Genomic DNA, 14182 nt, shown 5'->3' on the forward strand with positions numbered 1-14182 from the left:
GTCCATGAGTGCTTAAAAATGAGGTCAGATAATGGAGAACAAGTGGTTTTTAGTGGCTGTTTAAACCACAAAAGCAACCCAGATTATACAGTACATTTCCAACTACTCTGGAAGAAGTCTAAATTAAAACATTTAATATTTTGGAACCACAGGAATTTTAAAGCATTTTGTGTGTCATCATCTTGTGACAATTTCACAAAAAATGCATCTCATATTAGTTGAAAAACAGAACCTCAGAGTTAAACGATGCAAAAAAACAACCAGAGCAATAAAAATGCAGGGCTCTACACTAATCTTCTAATATGACATCATGCTAATCTCTGCCCAAATCCCTCTAGGATCTCTTTGTTTTCATAGGAGATTTTATTTATGTTGAACTAGACGTCTCTCTTTGAGGTGAGTTTAAGTCTAAGACAGATTCATCAGTCATTGGTCTATCTGACCTGGTATAAACTCTTAAGGGAGTTTAGATAGCAGACCGAGCGCTCCATCTTCCTCTGCAAATGTCCAGTAGGCACATTACATTACACCCCTACATCTTCCCCCCTTCCCAAGCACTCGGAGAAACAAGTATTACACTAATCCCTGTCACCAATTCATCTTCAACACATATTGCTAATGCTACGATAAATTCAATCGCACCGTAGGGCTCACTTTCGAAAGAAAAATAAAAAAGAGAGGTGGAGACAATTAATAAAACAATGCATTTTATTTGAAACAACATATAAACATATCAAAATTAGGGAATAAAAAGAATGTAAAAAAATTGTTTATAAGCATAAAACAGTGTTTTTTTTATGTTTTAATCTTCATCTTCTGTTGTGACTTTGACGTTCTTTCCATTTTTCTTGGTAAGACCGCTGAAGTATTTTTCTCTGAAAGAGTTGTGACCGTGGTATGGGGTGAACCGAGGGTCAGCAAGGTGTGCTAGACTGTCCGAATCCTGCAAGAAAGCATTTACAATTTTTGTTTGTTTTAAAAGTTACAAACAACATTCACAATCAAAAACACATTTCTTGTACCTCAAAAACAGCAAGGTAATTGGTAGGGATGTCCAGATCGGATCAAGTGACCAGAAATCAGGCCCGATCACGCGGTTTCCGGCTCGATTGGAATCGGACATTATCTCATTATAAATATAAATATTCTTATATAAATAAAAAATAATATAAATATTATTTTTGAACACATCTATAGTTATGCGGAGGTACAGAGTTAGACCTCTTTCTTGACTTCACACAGAAACAGCAACGCGTGCGGCATGACATCACTTTGTAGCAGAGGTGGAGGTAGAAACCAGAGCTACTGGTTAAATGCCGGCAAAGTAGAACACGGAAAGAGCTTGAATCAGAAAGCGCGAGCATGTCTGTGGTCTGGAGGTATTATAAAGTTGATGACTACAACTTTGCCATAGCAAACTGTGAGATTTGTAAACTTGGGATTACCTGCCGGGTATTTTAATTTTAGTTGAGGTGCTAATTGTGTTTATTTTAGATTTTTTAAATCGTTACTGTTGCACTAAAATCCAAAAGTGAAGAATTAATGTTATTTATTACTTAATTGTTCAAGCTACCTCACAGAAGTGCTCTGTTAACAGATTTGTTGAATGTAAAAATAAGGGGAATTAAATAACAAATAAGGAACATCCTGGATCTGTTTCTTCGCTCATCTTTATTCTTTTTTTTATGTATGATAGAAGTATCAGATCAGGTTTCGGTACTCAAAATCAAATAACTTGGACTCGATGGTAAAAAAAACCCAGATTGGGACATCCCTAGTCCTTGGTTGTATTCCCTGGGAAACCAAGAATTGATCAAATGTACCTTAAAAGGGACAGATCACTCAGAAATGAAAATTCACTCACCCTAAAGTGATTATATACCCCTAAAGTGATTATATTATATAGTGATTATAAACCAGTAAACTGAAAAATGACACCACTGTCTGTAGAGTGAACATAATAATTAAAATGTAGAATTGTAAAATTTAGAACTGAAATATGGTCAGCCAAAACTATTCAAAACAATGATTAAGGCTCAATCCCAATTCTATTTTTGTACCCCTACCTCTTCCCTTCGCCTTTGAAATAGAGTGTGACGGGGAAGGTCTTCAAAATTTAACCCCAAGAAAGGGGACAGCACAACAGCACCTGCATATGTCATCATATGTCATCACGATCTCTTGCTTCATATGAGGGAAATTTAGCGTTTTTGTTTTAGCTTTTTTTTTTTAAAAGCATTACAGTAAAACACGAAGGCAGTTATGAATGTATTAAAACTTATGCTTGTCTGTTGTAACAATTTGCATTAAATCACAAAAAAATACTCATTTGTGCATCTCTTTACTTCCGTGTGTAGCCATGCTGCTATTGTGGAAGGTGTATTCTGGAAAAACCCCTTTTTTTTTTTTTACCCCTTGGCTTCGAGTGTGGTCCTGAAAAATCTCCATTTGAAGGGGTATCTAGCCCTTCCTTTTAGCCCTATGCCTTCAGGCGGAAGAGAATTGGGACACTCCTACCCCTTCACGCGAACGCGCAAAATGAGGGGTATGGGGAAGGGGAAGGGCTAAGGGGTAGAATTGGGATTGGGCTGAAATATTGCAACATCTACACTGAACAATGACACAGCTGTCTTCAATTATCAATTCCTAAACTGAATGAAAATATAGTCTTTTTAGTGTTGCTTTACACAAGTACTATGAATTCATCTCATATTTGATTGTTTGCTTTACTGATTCTTTTATTTCCTCGATTATTACTAGCTATACACAAAACTAAATTAGATTGGATTGTTTTTTAATTGTTGAGTAGCTATTCAATTAATGATGCAACGTGAAGGAATAAGAGGGAAGAGTGAGGAAATGTTGTCACACACTGAGGAAGGCATTGAGCCGAAATGTTATATGATATACATATATACATACATACATACATACATACACACACAGTTGAAGTCAGAATTATTAGCTCCCCAGAATTATTAGCTTCCCTGTTTGTTTATTTTTTTTTCCCAATTTCTGTTTAATGGAGAGAGGATTTTTTCCAACACATTTTCAACACACAATATTTATCGTACAAAAAAAGATGACTTGACCAAAGCCAAACTAAAGCAGAATGGCAGAAACGGGCAAGTATGAAAGGTTTGATTTAATACAGCAGAATTTTATGTCTTCCCTTCACAAGCTCCTAGTCAAGTGCCTAATGACAGACAGCAGAGTGTTAAGATTTTCCAGAATCTTAAGCAGGAGGGAAGCGCGCAGCGCCATAGGCTAACGAGGTGGCAGAAAGACGGAGCTCAAAGTGATGACTCCAGATCTAAGCCTGCAAACCATCAGCGGCACCTTCGACAGCACACTCCCTTCTGCCAGTCAGAGAGGACTCGCTTCAGGTCAGAGGTGCCGGGCCCTCAGTTTACAACGCAACTTACACAATGCGGACCACACAAGTCTCTGGAAAAGACACCCGTGTGTCTGTAGTGGCCTAAGTAGGCTGTAATGTCAGTCAGAATTACAGGATGAACAAGTGATGATGAGAAGCACAGCGATTCTTATGAAATCTGTCTGGAAATGTGTAAAGGCCTGTATACAATTTTCGCTTGCGCTTATTGGCAGTAGAGTTGTTACAATACCGATAAAAGTATTTGAAATACTTGCAGATACTGCAAAAATTCTTGTATTGGCAAGTATTTGAAACCATAAAGCGATTTGTAACCCTTATGCACTGGGCAAAGGTACTATCTTACTGTTATGTTTGGGATGAAAACATCCACTAAATTAAACTGCTAAAAAATGAATCAGATCTTTTTTTTTTTGCATAAATCTTGTTAATTAACCTCATTCCTGATCAAAACTACTAAATGTTTTTTTTTTTTAAATTACCGAATTTTAACTCTTTAATTGTTCACAAATTAAAGTTCACAATGATGTCACTGATTTGGTGAAAAAAAACCCCACAAAATTATATATTTTCAATATATAAAGTAGTTGTGGACTGGATTTTTTTAAAAACTTTTATCACAGTCATGGACATGTGAAAGATTAGTAACAACATTGGCTTTCAAGCATTGTTAGATTTTCAGTTTTCTCCCTAATTTGCTGTTGGTGGCTGTTTTTGCCCCATTGACTTCCATTATAACCACATTTAATGGTGCATAAATACAGTCTTTGGCTTCATGTACTCCATGTAGTTGTGAGAGCTGAGATGCATATTTTGATTTTCTCAGGCACGACATCACTTTCTCAGGCATGACATCACTTTGTTGCAGAGACGCTACTGGTTAAATGCCGGCAAAGTAGAACACGGAAGGAGTTTGAAGCGGAGTATGTCTGTGGTCTGGAGGTATTATAAGTTAAAGAGACTTTTTTGTGCTGTTGCAAACGTCCTTGATGGGAACTGAAACAGGCTCAAACCTGACAAGGTAGAGATGTTTATTATGCCAAAAATGTTCAGAATGGCAACATTTGTATTTCAAATTTATAATAAATGATATTAGTCCTTTACAGAATAATAGAAAAATGTAACTTTTATCTTTTGATTTTGGTTTGTCAGCATGACCTGGACATTTCTTTGTGTGTAATTCATCCAGCAAGACGAGCAGATCTCAGATGTAGTTGCTTCAGCGGGGGACATGAGGACACAGATTCAGTGTGCCAACATGTGAGATGTAAAGAGAAGCAACAGAGTGCAAGCGAGATGGAAACAGAGAGAAAGAAAAGAACACAAGGCAGAAACGGGGGCCTCATCTGGACTCGGGAGTTGTTTGACAGCACTAGACTAATGCTGGATCTGCAAAGCTCCCGAAAAGTCGCGCGTTCTGTTCTAAAAATAAGCCACGCTGGGTGATATTTATCCCATAATGCAACATTGTGTTCCTTCTGTTCTCAAACAAAAGCAACAGAACTCTAAACCTAAGATTATAATTCATGTGAAGAGCATTGTGGAGCGGTCTAACAAGGACATTAGGATAAACATCCATAAACAATAAGCGGCAGACAATGTTCAGATGTTTCTTCAGCTACTGCTGGACACGCAGGGAAGTTTGGCAGAGATCTCATAATATTATTGATGGATCTGATGCCAAGATCTACTTGAGCGTCGGGAAATAGGCCAAGTTTCACAGAAGAGTCTTATTTGATTTTCTTTGGGGTTTAAAGCGAGTTTAGAAGGAAGACAAGGACATGACATACAGTACTGTGCAAAAGTATTAGGCCCCAGTTACATTTGTTGTTTTAGTGAGGGTATAATGACATTATATATTACTTCTCATTCTCTTTATTAAAATGCAACCAGAAAATACAGGTTCTAGTTGGATTTTTTTGAGTCTAACTGCTTAAAACATATGAAAGAAAGAATTAGAGAAAGATGGAAGAATAAATCAAAAATACTGGAGTTTCTATCTCAGTTTAATCTGCATTTCTGCCAGAGCTGTTGTCAATATTGCCTGAATTGATGGGATTGTGAATGCTGAAAAGTACAGACAGGTTTTAATTCGTCATGTAATTCCTACTAGAAAGCGCCTCATCTGTAAGAGTTTTATTTTTCAGCATAATATAGATCCCAAACACAATGCTAATGTAATGAAATCATATTTGGAGAGAAAAACTGATGAAACAAAGAGAATCATGAAATGGCCTCCACAGAGTCCAGACCTAAATATTATATAGAGTATGTGTAGGTAATATTATAGGCAGCATGAGATTCACCTGGACCGAAAAAGAGACAGAACATGCTAAATCTAAGGAAGAACTAAAAGAAATGTTGAAAGATGATAGATATTAAATAGCACATTATTTCAGAAAAAACTCAACAAAAAGGTTCAAGCTGTTGCTTGGTGATAAAGAGGTCACGTTAAACACAGACTTCTAATGCAAGTCTTTTGATTCCAAAAGGAATTTTGTTCTGAATATTGTGTACATATTTCCCATGTTTTCTGTTTGTATATTAAATAGAGTTCACCCAAAAGTAACGACCCTGCACTTGCTCCATACCTTTTAGATGGATTTGGGCAAAAGTATTGGGTACTCAAAACAAGTGGAAGCCTAATGGCCTGTTTCAGTACAGTACGGTATGCTTTTATGGCCATGTCCACTGTCCACCACTTTTTGGGTACCCTTTTGAAAGGTTACCTAGCATGACAAAAGGGTACCAAAAGGTGGAGCAAGACACGCAGCTAAACGCTTTTGGTTTACAGAGAAACGTCACCAGTGCATACACAAGCAGGAGAATGAAAACAAAGGAACCGCCATTTTTTTTTAAACACAGCAGAGACATTACACTGTAATAATATATACATATAATAACGAGCCATGGTCGACCCGAGCTCAAACAAACCTTGTTGTAGTCTTGTTGATCAGCCCCAAAGCAAAGAAGAACAGCAGAATCTGTCCTGCACCCAAGTTGTTTACAAGGCTGTCTAAATCGTGAGCAGTTTCGCTTTCTCGCCTGCACTCGCTGCACGTCTATATTTGAAATAATGAACTTCTTGAGCTGATGATAATAACCTGCGCGTGATTGATAAATAAAGTGCTACTGACATCAGATCCTTACAGAAACAGACAAACACGAGAGTGAAGCGCGAAAAAACAAAGAAGCCGAAAAAATTAAAGGAGCAAATGATTCTTTCAGCAACCTAAAACATCAACAAACTGCCATGTTTAACTATTATCATCACCTTTTGGACTATTATGAACTCGGAATGACAGAATTACTTTTTAACAGAGGTTACATGTGCTGGTGAAGATTACAGATACAGATGAGAGGTTTGCACTGACTGTGAGCTATATTGTGGTGTTTTTGAACCCAAATAAGGACTAAATGTATGCTATGTGAAGTTTATCTGTAATTGGTAACATATTGGAGACTGTAAGAGGCTGTACGTGTTCATATATTTTGTATTTATTTATTTATTTTATATAATTGCAGACGTTACAGCAGGCTATTTGATCTGCAGTTATAATCAAATTATGTTAATAGAAAGGTTAGTAATGTAATAAATGTTAGTAACATTTATTCACAAGTATTTATATGCATAAGGCATTGTTTTGTGAGAAGTGCTTCTCATATGATATGTGACTGACCCGTAGAGCTTTATTGTAGACATTTCCTCCAGCAAGAACGACGTCGACTGAAACTTTCTGTCATACTATTGGTACCCTTTTGGCAGTAGAAAGGCAAGCGTGATAAAGGTAACCTGTACCATACCAAAAATGTACCACTCAGTGAAAACGAGCCATAAAACATTTGCACAGTATACTGCATGTAGGTAACATATATGTTCCAGGTTTAACACATGCTAGTCTGGTTAGATATTCGTGAGTGTGTTTTATGGGAATGATTTGGGGTTTTGAAGTGAAGTGCTTGTCAAATGCAAAGATGGATTATTTTCCATACAATGTGTGATTAAGTCATTAAAAACAGCGAGTCGACCACAGCCAGATGGCAGGTTTTTTTTTTCAGAGCATGCAATGTGGTGCCATAAAACACGTAACCGTATTAAACGTATTCAGGAGCACACGCTGACTGTTTGCATAAATCAAGGTTGTCATAAGAGCAAACGGCACCTCTGGATCCTTGGTCTTCTCCATGGTGATGAGTCTTCGTGACGTGTGGCTGGACAGGGTTTGTTCGCAGTTGCTGATGAGAGTCAAACAGGGGTGAAGAGGCACCATCTCATCGCAGTACCTGCAGATCACAGCACAGGTTGAGCTCAGACAGCTGCCCACTTAACAAACGCAACATCTTTATAGCGGTAGGGGATTTCACAACTATGCCTGTGCTGAAATTGCACCACTTTTCACTTGTTTGTCTTTCACATGCACTGCATAGCAATGGACTGGGATGATTGGTTAATCCGGTTGCTGACATTTTGTATAGATTCCCAGCCACTCATTCCTTCCCAGGCAAGCATTGTAAAGGTCACCAATTTAATAACAGAAGCAGTTGTGTGAAGTTGGCCCATTTGGGATCTGACATATTCTGAAGCAATTACGATTTCTGCACTCAAGAAATGACGTTTGGTGTTTGTTCCAACTACTTATTTACATTGAGCTGAAACAACTCAATTCTTGAGTTTTTTGTAGGGGGGACAACTTAATTGTTTCATGTTCAAACCACCTACATTTGTAAAAAACTAATACATTAACTTAATTCCTTCATGTTGTCCCAAGACAAACAGACTGTGTACAACCCAGTATTTTTTTTTTACAGTGTGAAAGAATTTACTATGGAATAGATGAACTTGTTGGGTTAATAACAAAACTTCACACCACTATAATTCACTTTAAAACCACTTAGCTTACCTTTTTAGTCACCCAAATCAACATGAAGCTAGTAAAAAAAAAATATATTTAGGGTCCAATTGATTTTTAGTCTTGATTTGAAAAAATACATTGATAACAATATACAATAGCTAAAATTCTTTATTTGCAATGAAGTGAGCCATAACATTGCCTAACATTGTATAATTCGATCATTTGTTAATCAAAACAAAACTGTTAATTGTAAAAAAAAACAAAAAACAAAAAAAAAAACACGATGGAGCCAGCTATTGTGGCATCTGTCAAAACTGATTTCAAACAGACTTCTGAGACAATTTTTAATCATGTTCAACAAAATAGAGAGAGCTTTGGTGATAACTATGGGAATATTTGCTCACTATTATACAAACTTCTCACTCGAAAAGACATCAAAAGTGAAAAATGCTGGTTCAAAAAGTATATTTACAGTAGGGCTGCACGATATTGAAAAAAAATCTAAGATATTTTGTTTTTCTGTGATTATGTATTGCAATATGAATACAATTTGACCATAGGGCTTGAATAGCTCTATTTGGAAAGGAATCATTCATTTAGATTGATTGAGGTGAATTCGTAATGGTGTGAATCATGTATTAAAAAAAGAAAATAAATTTCAACATGATTAATGACATGTAAAATTACACTATATAGTCTTCATTGTATTAATTCAGTAAAATTATTCTTCATTAAAGTTACAAATGTACCTTTTTGTGCCAGAATGCTATGCCTTTTAAAACACATCCAAATGATTAAGTTTCAATCTGTTTTTGTTATACTTTGCAATGACCCCACAAATCGTATGTATTCTCAACTGTTGTGCTGATCAACTATGCAGACTAGGCATGGGACAATAACCATTTTCATGGTATACCACGGTTTGGAAAAGTCAAGGTTTTAAAACCACCAAAATTTTCTGCTATACCATTCCTATGGTATATGTAAGATTAATTATTTACGTTTTTTTTCTCCAGCAGAAAATATCTCCAAAGATGCCGTTTTAAATCATAAAGAATCTGTGTTCTTGAAACTAATGAAGACAGCAGAAGTGAATGATTCATCTGAATTATTTAGCCTGACATGTTTAATGCTACAAAATATTTTTCTCAAAATAAAATTGTGTAAAAAATATTGTGTTTAAAGGGGAAAAAAAGTTTTAGTTTTTTACCAGACATTTAAAAAGAGCATAATTTAGAACAGTAATCACAATACTGTGAAACCGTGATATTTTAATCCAAGGTTATCATACCATCAGAAGCTTATACCGCTCATGCCTAATACAGAGGTCCCACAATTTCATAAACACCAGATTGAAAGACTTTCAAGGACTTTTTAAAGCACCATTAATTGTGAAGGTGTAATTTTTTTTAATTTAGACCATTTTAAAGTCATGTTCAGATATCTGTAATAAAACTTGTGTTCAATACTGGTAATAATTAAACGAGGTTTCTGAAAGAAGATTATAACATTGCATAATTCGTTCATTTATTAAACCATACAAAACTGTAAATTTAAATTGTAAATTAATTTTTTAATTAAGAATCTCTTTTTTTTAACAGCACCATTGTTGAAATAGCACAACTTTAATTTCAAATAAAATTCAAGAAATTTCAAGGACTTGTCTGTTTTTAAGTACTTTCCAGGCCTTGAATCCATGTCTCAAATGAAAGTACCTTTAAGATGTTTGGGAACAAGGGTTGCACGATATTGGATCTGATATTGCAATATTTTATTTTTCTTTGATAAATATTGCGATATGAATATCGTTTCACAAGAAAGTTTGAATAGCATCATCGAGTATAACAGTATGCAGGTACAGAAATGAAATAAGAAAAAAAAAAGGCTTTTTTAGTTTTGTCTTGTTTCCTGTCCAAATATCAAAAAATTCTTAGAGCAAGTAAAAATATTGTTTTGTTTCCACTGTCTGAAGAATCAAGTCACAATTAGGAGATTTTCCTTAAAGATAGCTAATATATCTACCAATAGGGGAAGTTAAACAATCTGTTTTTTTCTTTGAAACGTAGATATTTGGACTAGAAACAAGACCATTTTTTTTGCATTAACCATGTAAATTCTGTACAAATACATTGATTAAATATAATTCTGTAGCTCCTACTCGACTATAATTCAGACTCAACATTGCAGATCTTTGCGATGTGATTATTGTAGACACACACATTGCAATTTCGTTGCTGAATCAATATATTGTGCAGCCCTAATTTACCCACAAAATGACACCCACGTCTTTAAATTTTAGCTAGACTGTCAGAAATGGGATGCACAGGTTTGTAGGACATCAAAGGCTATGAAGGACGACTCACTTAGAAGAACGTGCCTCCAGAGAGATGTGAAGCAGAATTTGGATTTGGACATGCCTTGATGCCTTCCTGCCTTGGAATGCTGCCCCTACACAGCTGTTGTGTTCATTCAAGAAATACTACCTGATAAAAACCATATACATCACCAGTCGTGTCTAGATTTTATCACACTTTTTGTTGAATTAGTGACCGATTTAATCACTATCTGGAGGCCTGCCTTAACCATAAGAAACACTGCGAACTTCCAAACTCTTCATTGTGTCCAGCGGCTGTGAAGACAGTTAGTAGGGACATTAACTCAGCAGGGAGTTGAGCTGGTGGGCTGTTAACATTCACGTGCTGACAGACGCGTTCGCACGCACCGACTCCCTTCATTTTTCAGACGATTACGTAAATATGGCCAGAAATCAATGAAAAAAAAATAATTTCGAGGGCTGCTAGCTGTAGCCGAACCTCATCCACACAAAGCCACTGATCCACAAAGCATTGCGCACACACAGTTAGCTGCGTTTCAAACAAATCATAAATTATGTGCCCTCTTTTCAACGGACCTGACAAAGCAAAACAAGGAGGCATACGGAGCACGCATATTCTCTATCGCACTGTTTACACGGAGCTACTCCTGTCACCTTGGAGAAATGTCTAACAAATGTCAGCTTTCCAGGAAAAGGGCCCTCTGGAGTCCGTTGAAATCATATGACAGAATCACATTTCTGAATATAGGACAATGAGTCAGTGCATTATGGGGTACTAATGACTGACTGACTAAACGTCCCATGTGGATTACACTCATATCTGTCTTCACCTCATCAAGTCCACTTCCAGTAAAAGAGATTATTCTTCTGTTTGCGGTGGTAACGAAACAAGTAGTAAAGGTCAGAAATGTATTCTTGCTACTTTTTCAAACTACTTATTTAAAATGAGCTGAATTCATAGAGCTGAAATCATCACAAATCCTGAGTATTTTTGCGACAACTTAAAAATTTTATGCTCAATCTGCTTAAATTTGTAAAAACAATTAAGTTCCTTTAATCAATTTGTGTTGGGACAACATGAAGGACTTGTGTGGCACCCAGCATTTTTTACAGCATAGTCAAGTATGTTTATAATTAACCTATTTTTACAGATAAAACAACAACTACATTAAAATATATATATTTTTGAATGACAAACTATGACAAAAATCTAGAAAAATCAAGAAAACCAGTCTACATCCGTATCAATTTATTTCAGTATACTGGACTCATGCATTATGACATATCCATATCCAATAAAAAAAAGCTGATTCTTCTGTTTACAATGGTAACAAAACAAGTAGTAAAGGTCAAAAAAAGTGTCAAACAAATCAAAACACTGTCTTTTTACTGTCATGTTGATGTCTATTCCATGTGGACACAATTATAAAAATTGTTAGGGTGTGTTACTCTGTAATCCCTCATTTATTTATTTTTGTTTGTTGTGAATGCTCCATTGCATCATAAGGAATCTGGAAATCTTGCCGCTTGCTATGACAGAAGTGTTTTCCTCTGGTCTGTGAACTTCCTATTCTCAGGACGAAGCGGATGAATTGGATACTGAGGGCTGTTTCCACTTCAAACTGTTACAAGGGTAATCAACAGCGAAGCCCTCAGATTCCAGCAGCAGTCATCCACTCCTCTGACACCACAGTTTATAAACACAACTGTTGCTATACTAACGTGCACGCCTGCTCTGAAGATGCAGTCATTTTGTCGCTGGCCACAGCACCTCCTTGTGGTGATCCAATGTTATAAATTTTAAAACTGTCAGCAAACACAACACTATAAAAATAAATATATGATCAAAAGTCATGATAGCATAAATTTGAATTTAAATAAACCTATTTTAAAAAATGTTTATCAGGATTTAACTTCAGTTGTGTTTTAAATTAATTATTTTAAATTATATCAATTTTAACTGGGTCTTTCAAGTCACAAGTGTGATCTGAGTTGAAATAAAATTGTATTATTATTCAGCCTAATTTAAGGCAGCAACAAATTTATTACAGTGTAATTCAGTCAAGACAGGTTTCTGAACAAAAAGGCTTTACTTTTATGTCTCTAGTACTCAAGTGAGATGCAAGTATTTGTTAAACCTGAGACAAACAGTAAATTTAATTTATTGATGGTGAAACTGAATTTCTTGTATCCATTGCTTCAGTTTTCAAGATTTCAATAAAAAGGGGAGAAAAGGGGTAAATTAAGGGGGAGAAAACGTACTTAATGAAACCATGTCCTTTTAATGTGTCTACCATTAAAGTATTTTGACAGACCTACTTTGAAAGACTGAATCTTGAACATTATGGATTACATTCTACAAATGAACATAAAAAATAGTAATCCTAAATAAAGCTAAAAGTGCTTATGGGTAATTATGCGTCAGTGCTTTTTGGATTAGGAATTCATAAATATCCAATAATAAAATCAAAGTCCAAGGCACTAAAAAAGTAAGTGATAAAGTGAAAAAGCCTTTATTAACATGGCTATTATTTTGAAAACAGCACTACTCTCACCCTACTGAAATGCATGTTTTGCCGAACCATGTAGGTCTGGTGCACAACAGTGCTGTTTAAAAAAAAAATTATTATCGTGATTTTTTTATTTTATTTGTGTAGCTCTCAAGTGAGATGCAAATATTTGTTAAAACCGAGTAAATGTATTATTCATGTGAAACTTCAGCATCTATGGCTTCAGTTTTCAATATTTAATAAAAAAAGAGGAGGAAAAAAAAATGTAAGCTAAGGAAAAAGAACTTACTAAATGAAAGTTTGTCCTTTTAATGTGTCTACCATTAAAGTATTTTGACAGACCTACTTTGAAAGAAAGCTGGAGCTTGAACATTATGGATTACATTTTAGGTAATTAACATGCAATCAGAAAATGGTAATCCAAAATAAAACTAAAAGTAATTAATTTGTCTGTGGTCTTTAGATAAGGGATTTGAAAAGATAAACAACAAAACCATAAGATCTTGGCACTCCAAAAATAAGTGAAACAGTCTAAAAAAACAGTAATTATGTCTTAAACTGTGTTTTAAAATGTAAATGCAATTTAAAAAGCTGTTTTATGTTGATAAAGCTTTTTAAATTGCATTTACATAAACTAAATTTCATCATTTCATGTAAGGTGTATATATATATATATATATATATATATATATATATATACATATATATATATATATATATATATATATATATATATATATATATATATATATATATATATATATATATATATATATATATATATATATACTTAAAACAATTATTTAATGTTTAATATGTAGATTGGGTGTAGATTTGAATGGTACATATTTTTTATTAAGTTATTATGTGAAAAACAGTTTTGCTACTTAGTATTTTTGAAAGTCTTTCAAAAGTATCGTAAACATTTTTATGAAAATGTTAAATATCTTTTGAATATTTGTATTTATTTTTCTGTCAGTTCTGATGCACTTGCAGAAATATTTAATAAAAAAATAAATAAATAGGATCAGGGTGGGGCCAAGCAGGAGTGCTCCCTCTGATCCCCCAAGCTCTGCAATAAAATAAATAA

General features: G+C 34.9%; 1 protein-coding gene across 1 annotated transcript in view; it reads right to left on the bottom strand.

Moving 5' to 3' along the window:
- Positions 1-690: 690 nt before the first annotated feature.
- The window catches only part of trmt11 (tRNA methyltransferase 11 homolog), a 29464-nt gene continuing 15972 nt past the window's right edge, over positions 691-14182 (bottom strand). Inside the window, exons 12-13 of the mRNA XM_056476140.1 lie at positions 7558-7678; positions 691-943 (exon numbers count right to left, since the gene is read on the bottom strand). Of these exons, the coding sequence (XP_056332115.1) occupies positions 803-943; positions 7558-7678 (262 nt within the window). The 3' untranslated portion in view covers positions 691-802. The remainder of the gene's footprint in view (positions 944-7557; positions 7679-14182) is intronic.

Source organism: Danio aesculapii, chromosome 16, assembly GCF_903798145.1.
Source record: "Danio aesculapii chromosome 16, fDanAes4.1, whole genome shotgun sequence".
Taxonomy (NCBI): domain Eukaryota; kingdom Metazoa; phylum Chordata; class Actinopteri; order Cypriniformes; family Danionidae; genus Danio; species Danio aesculapii.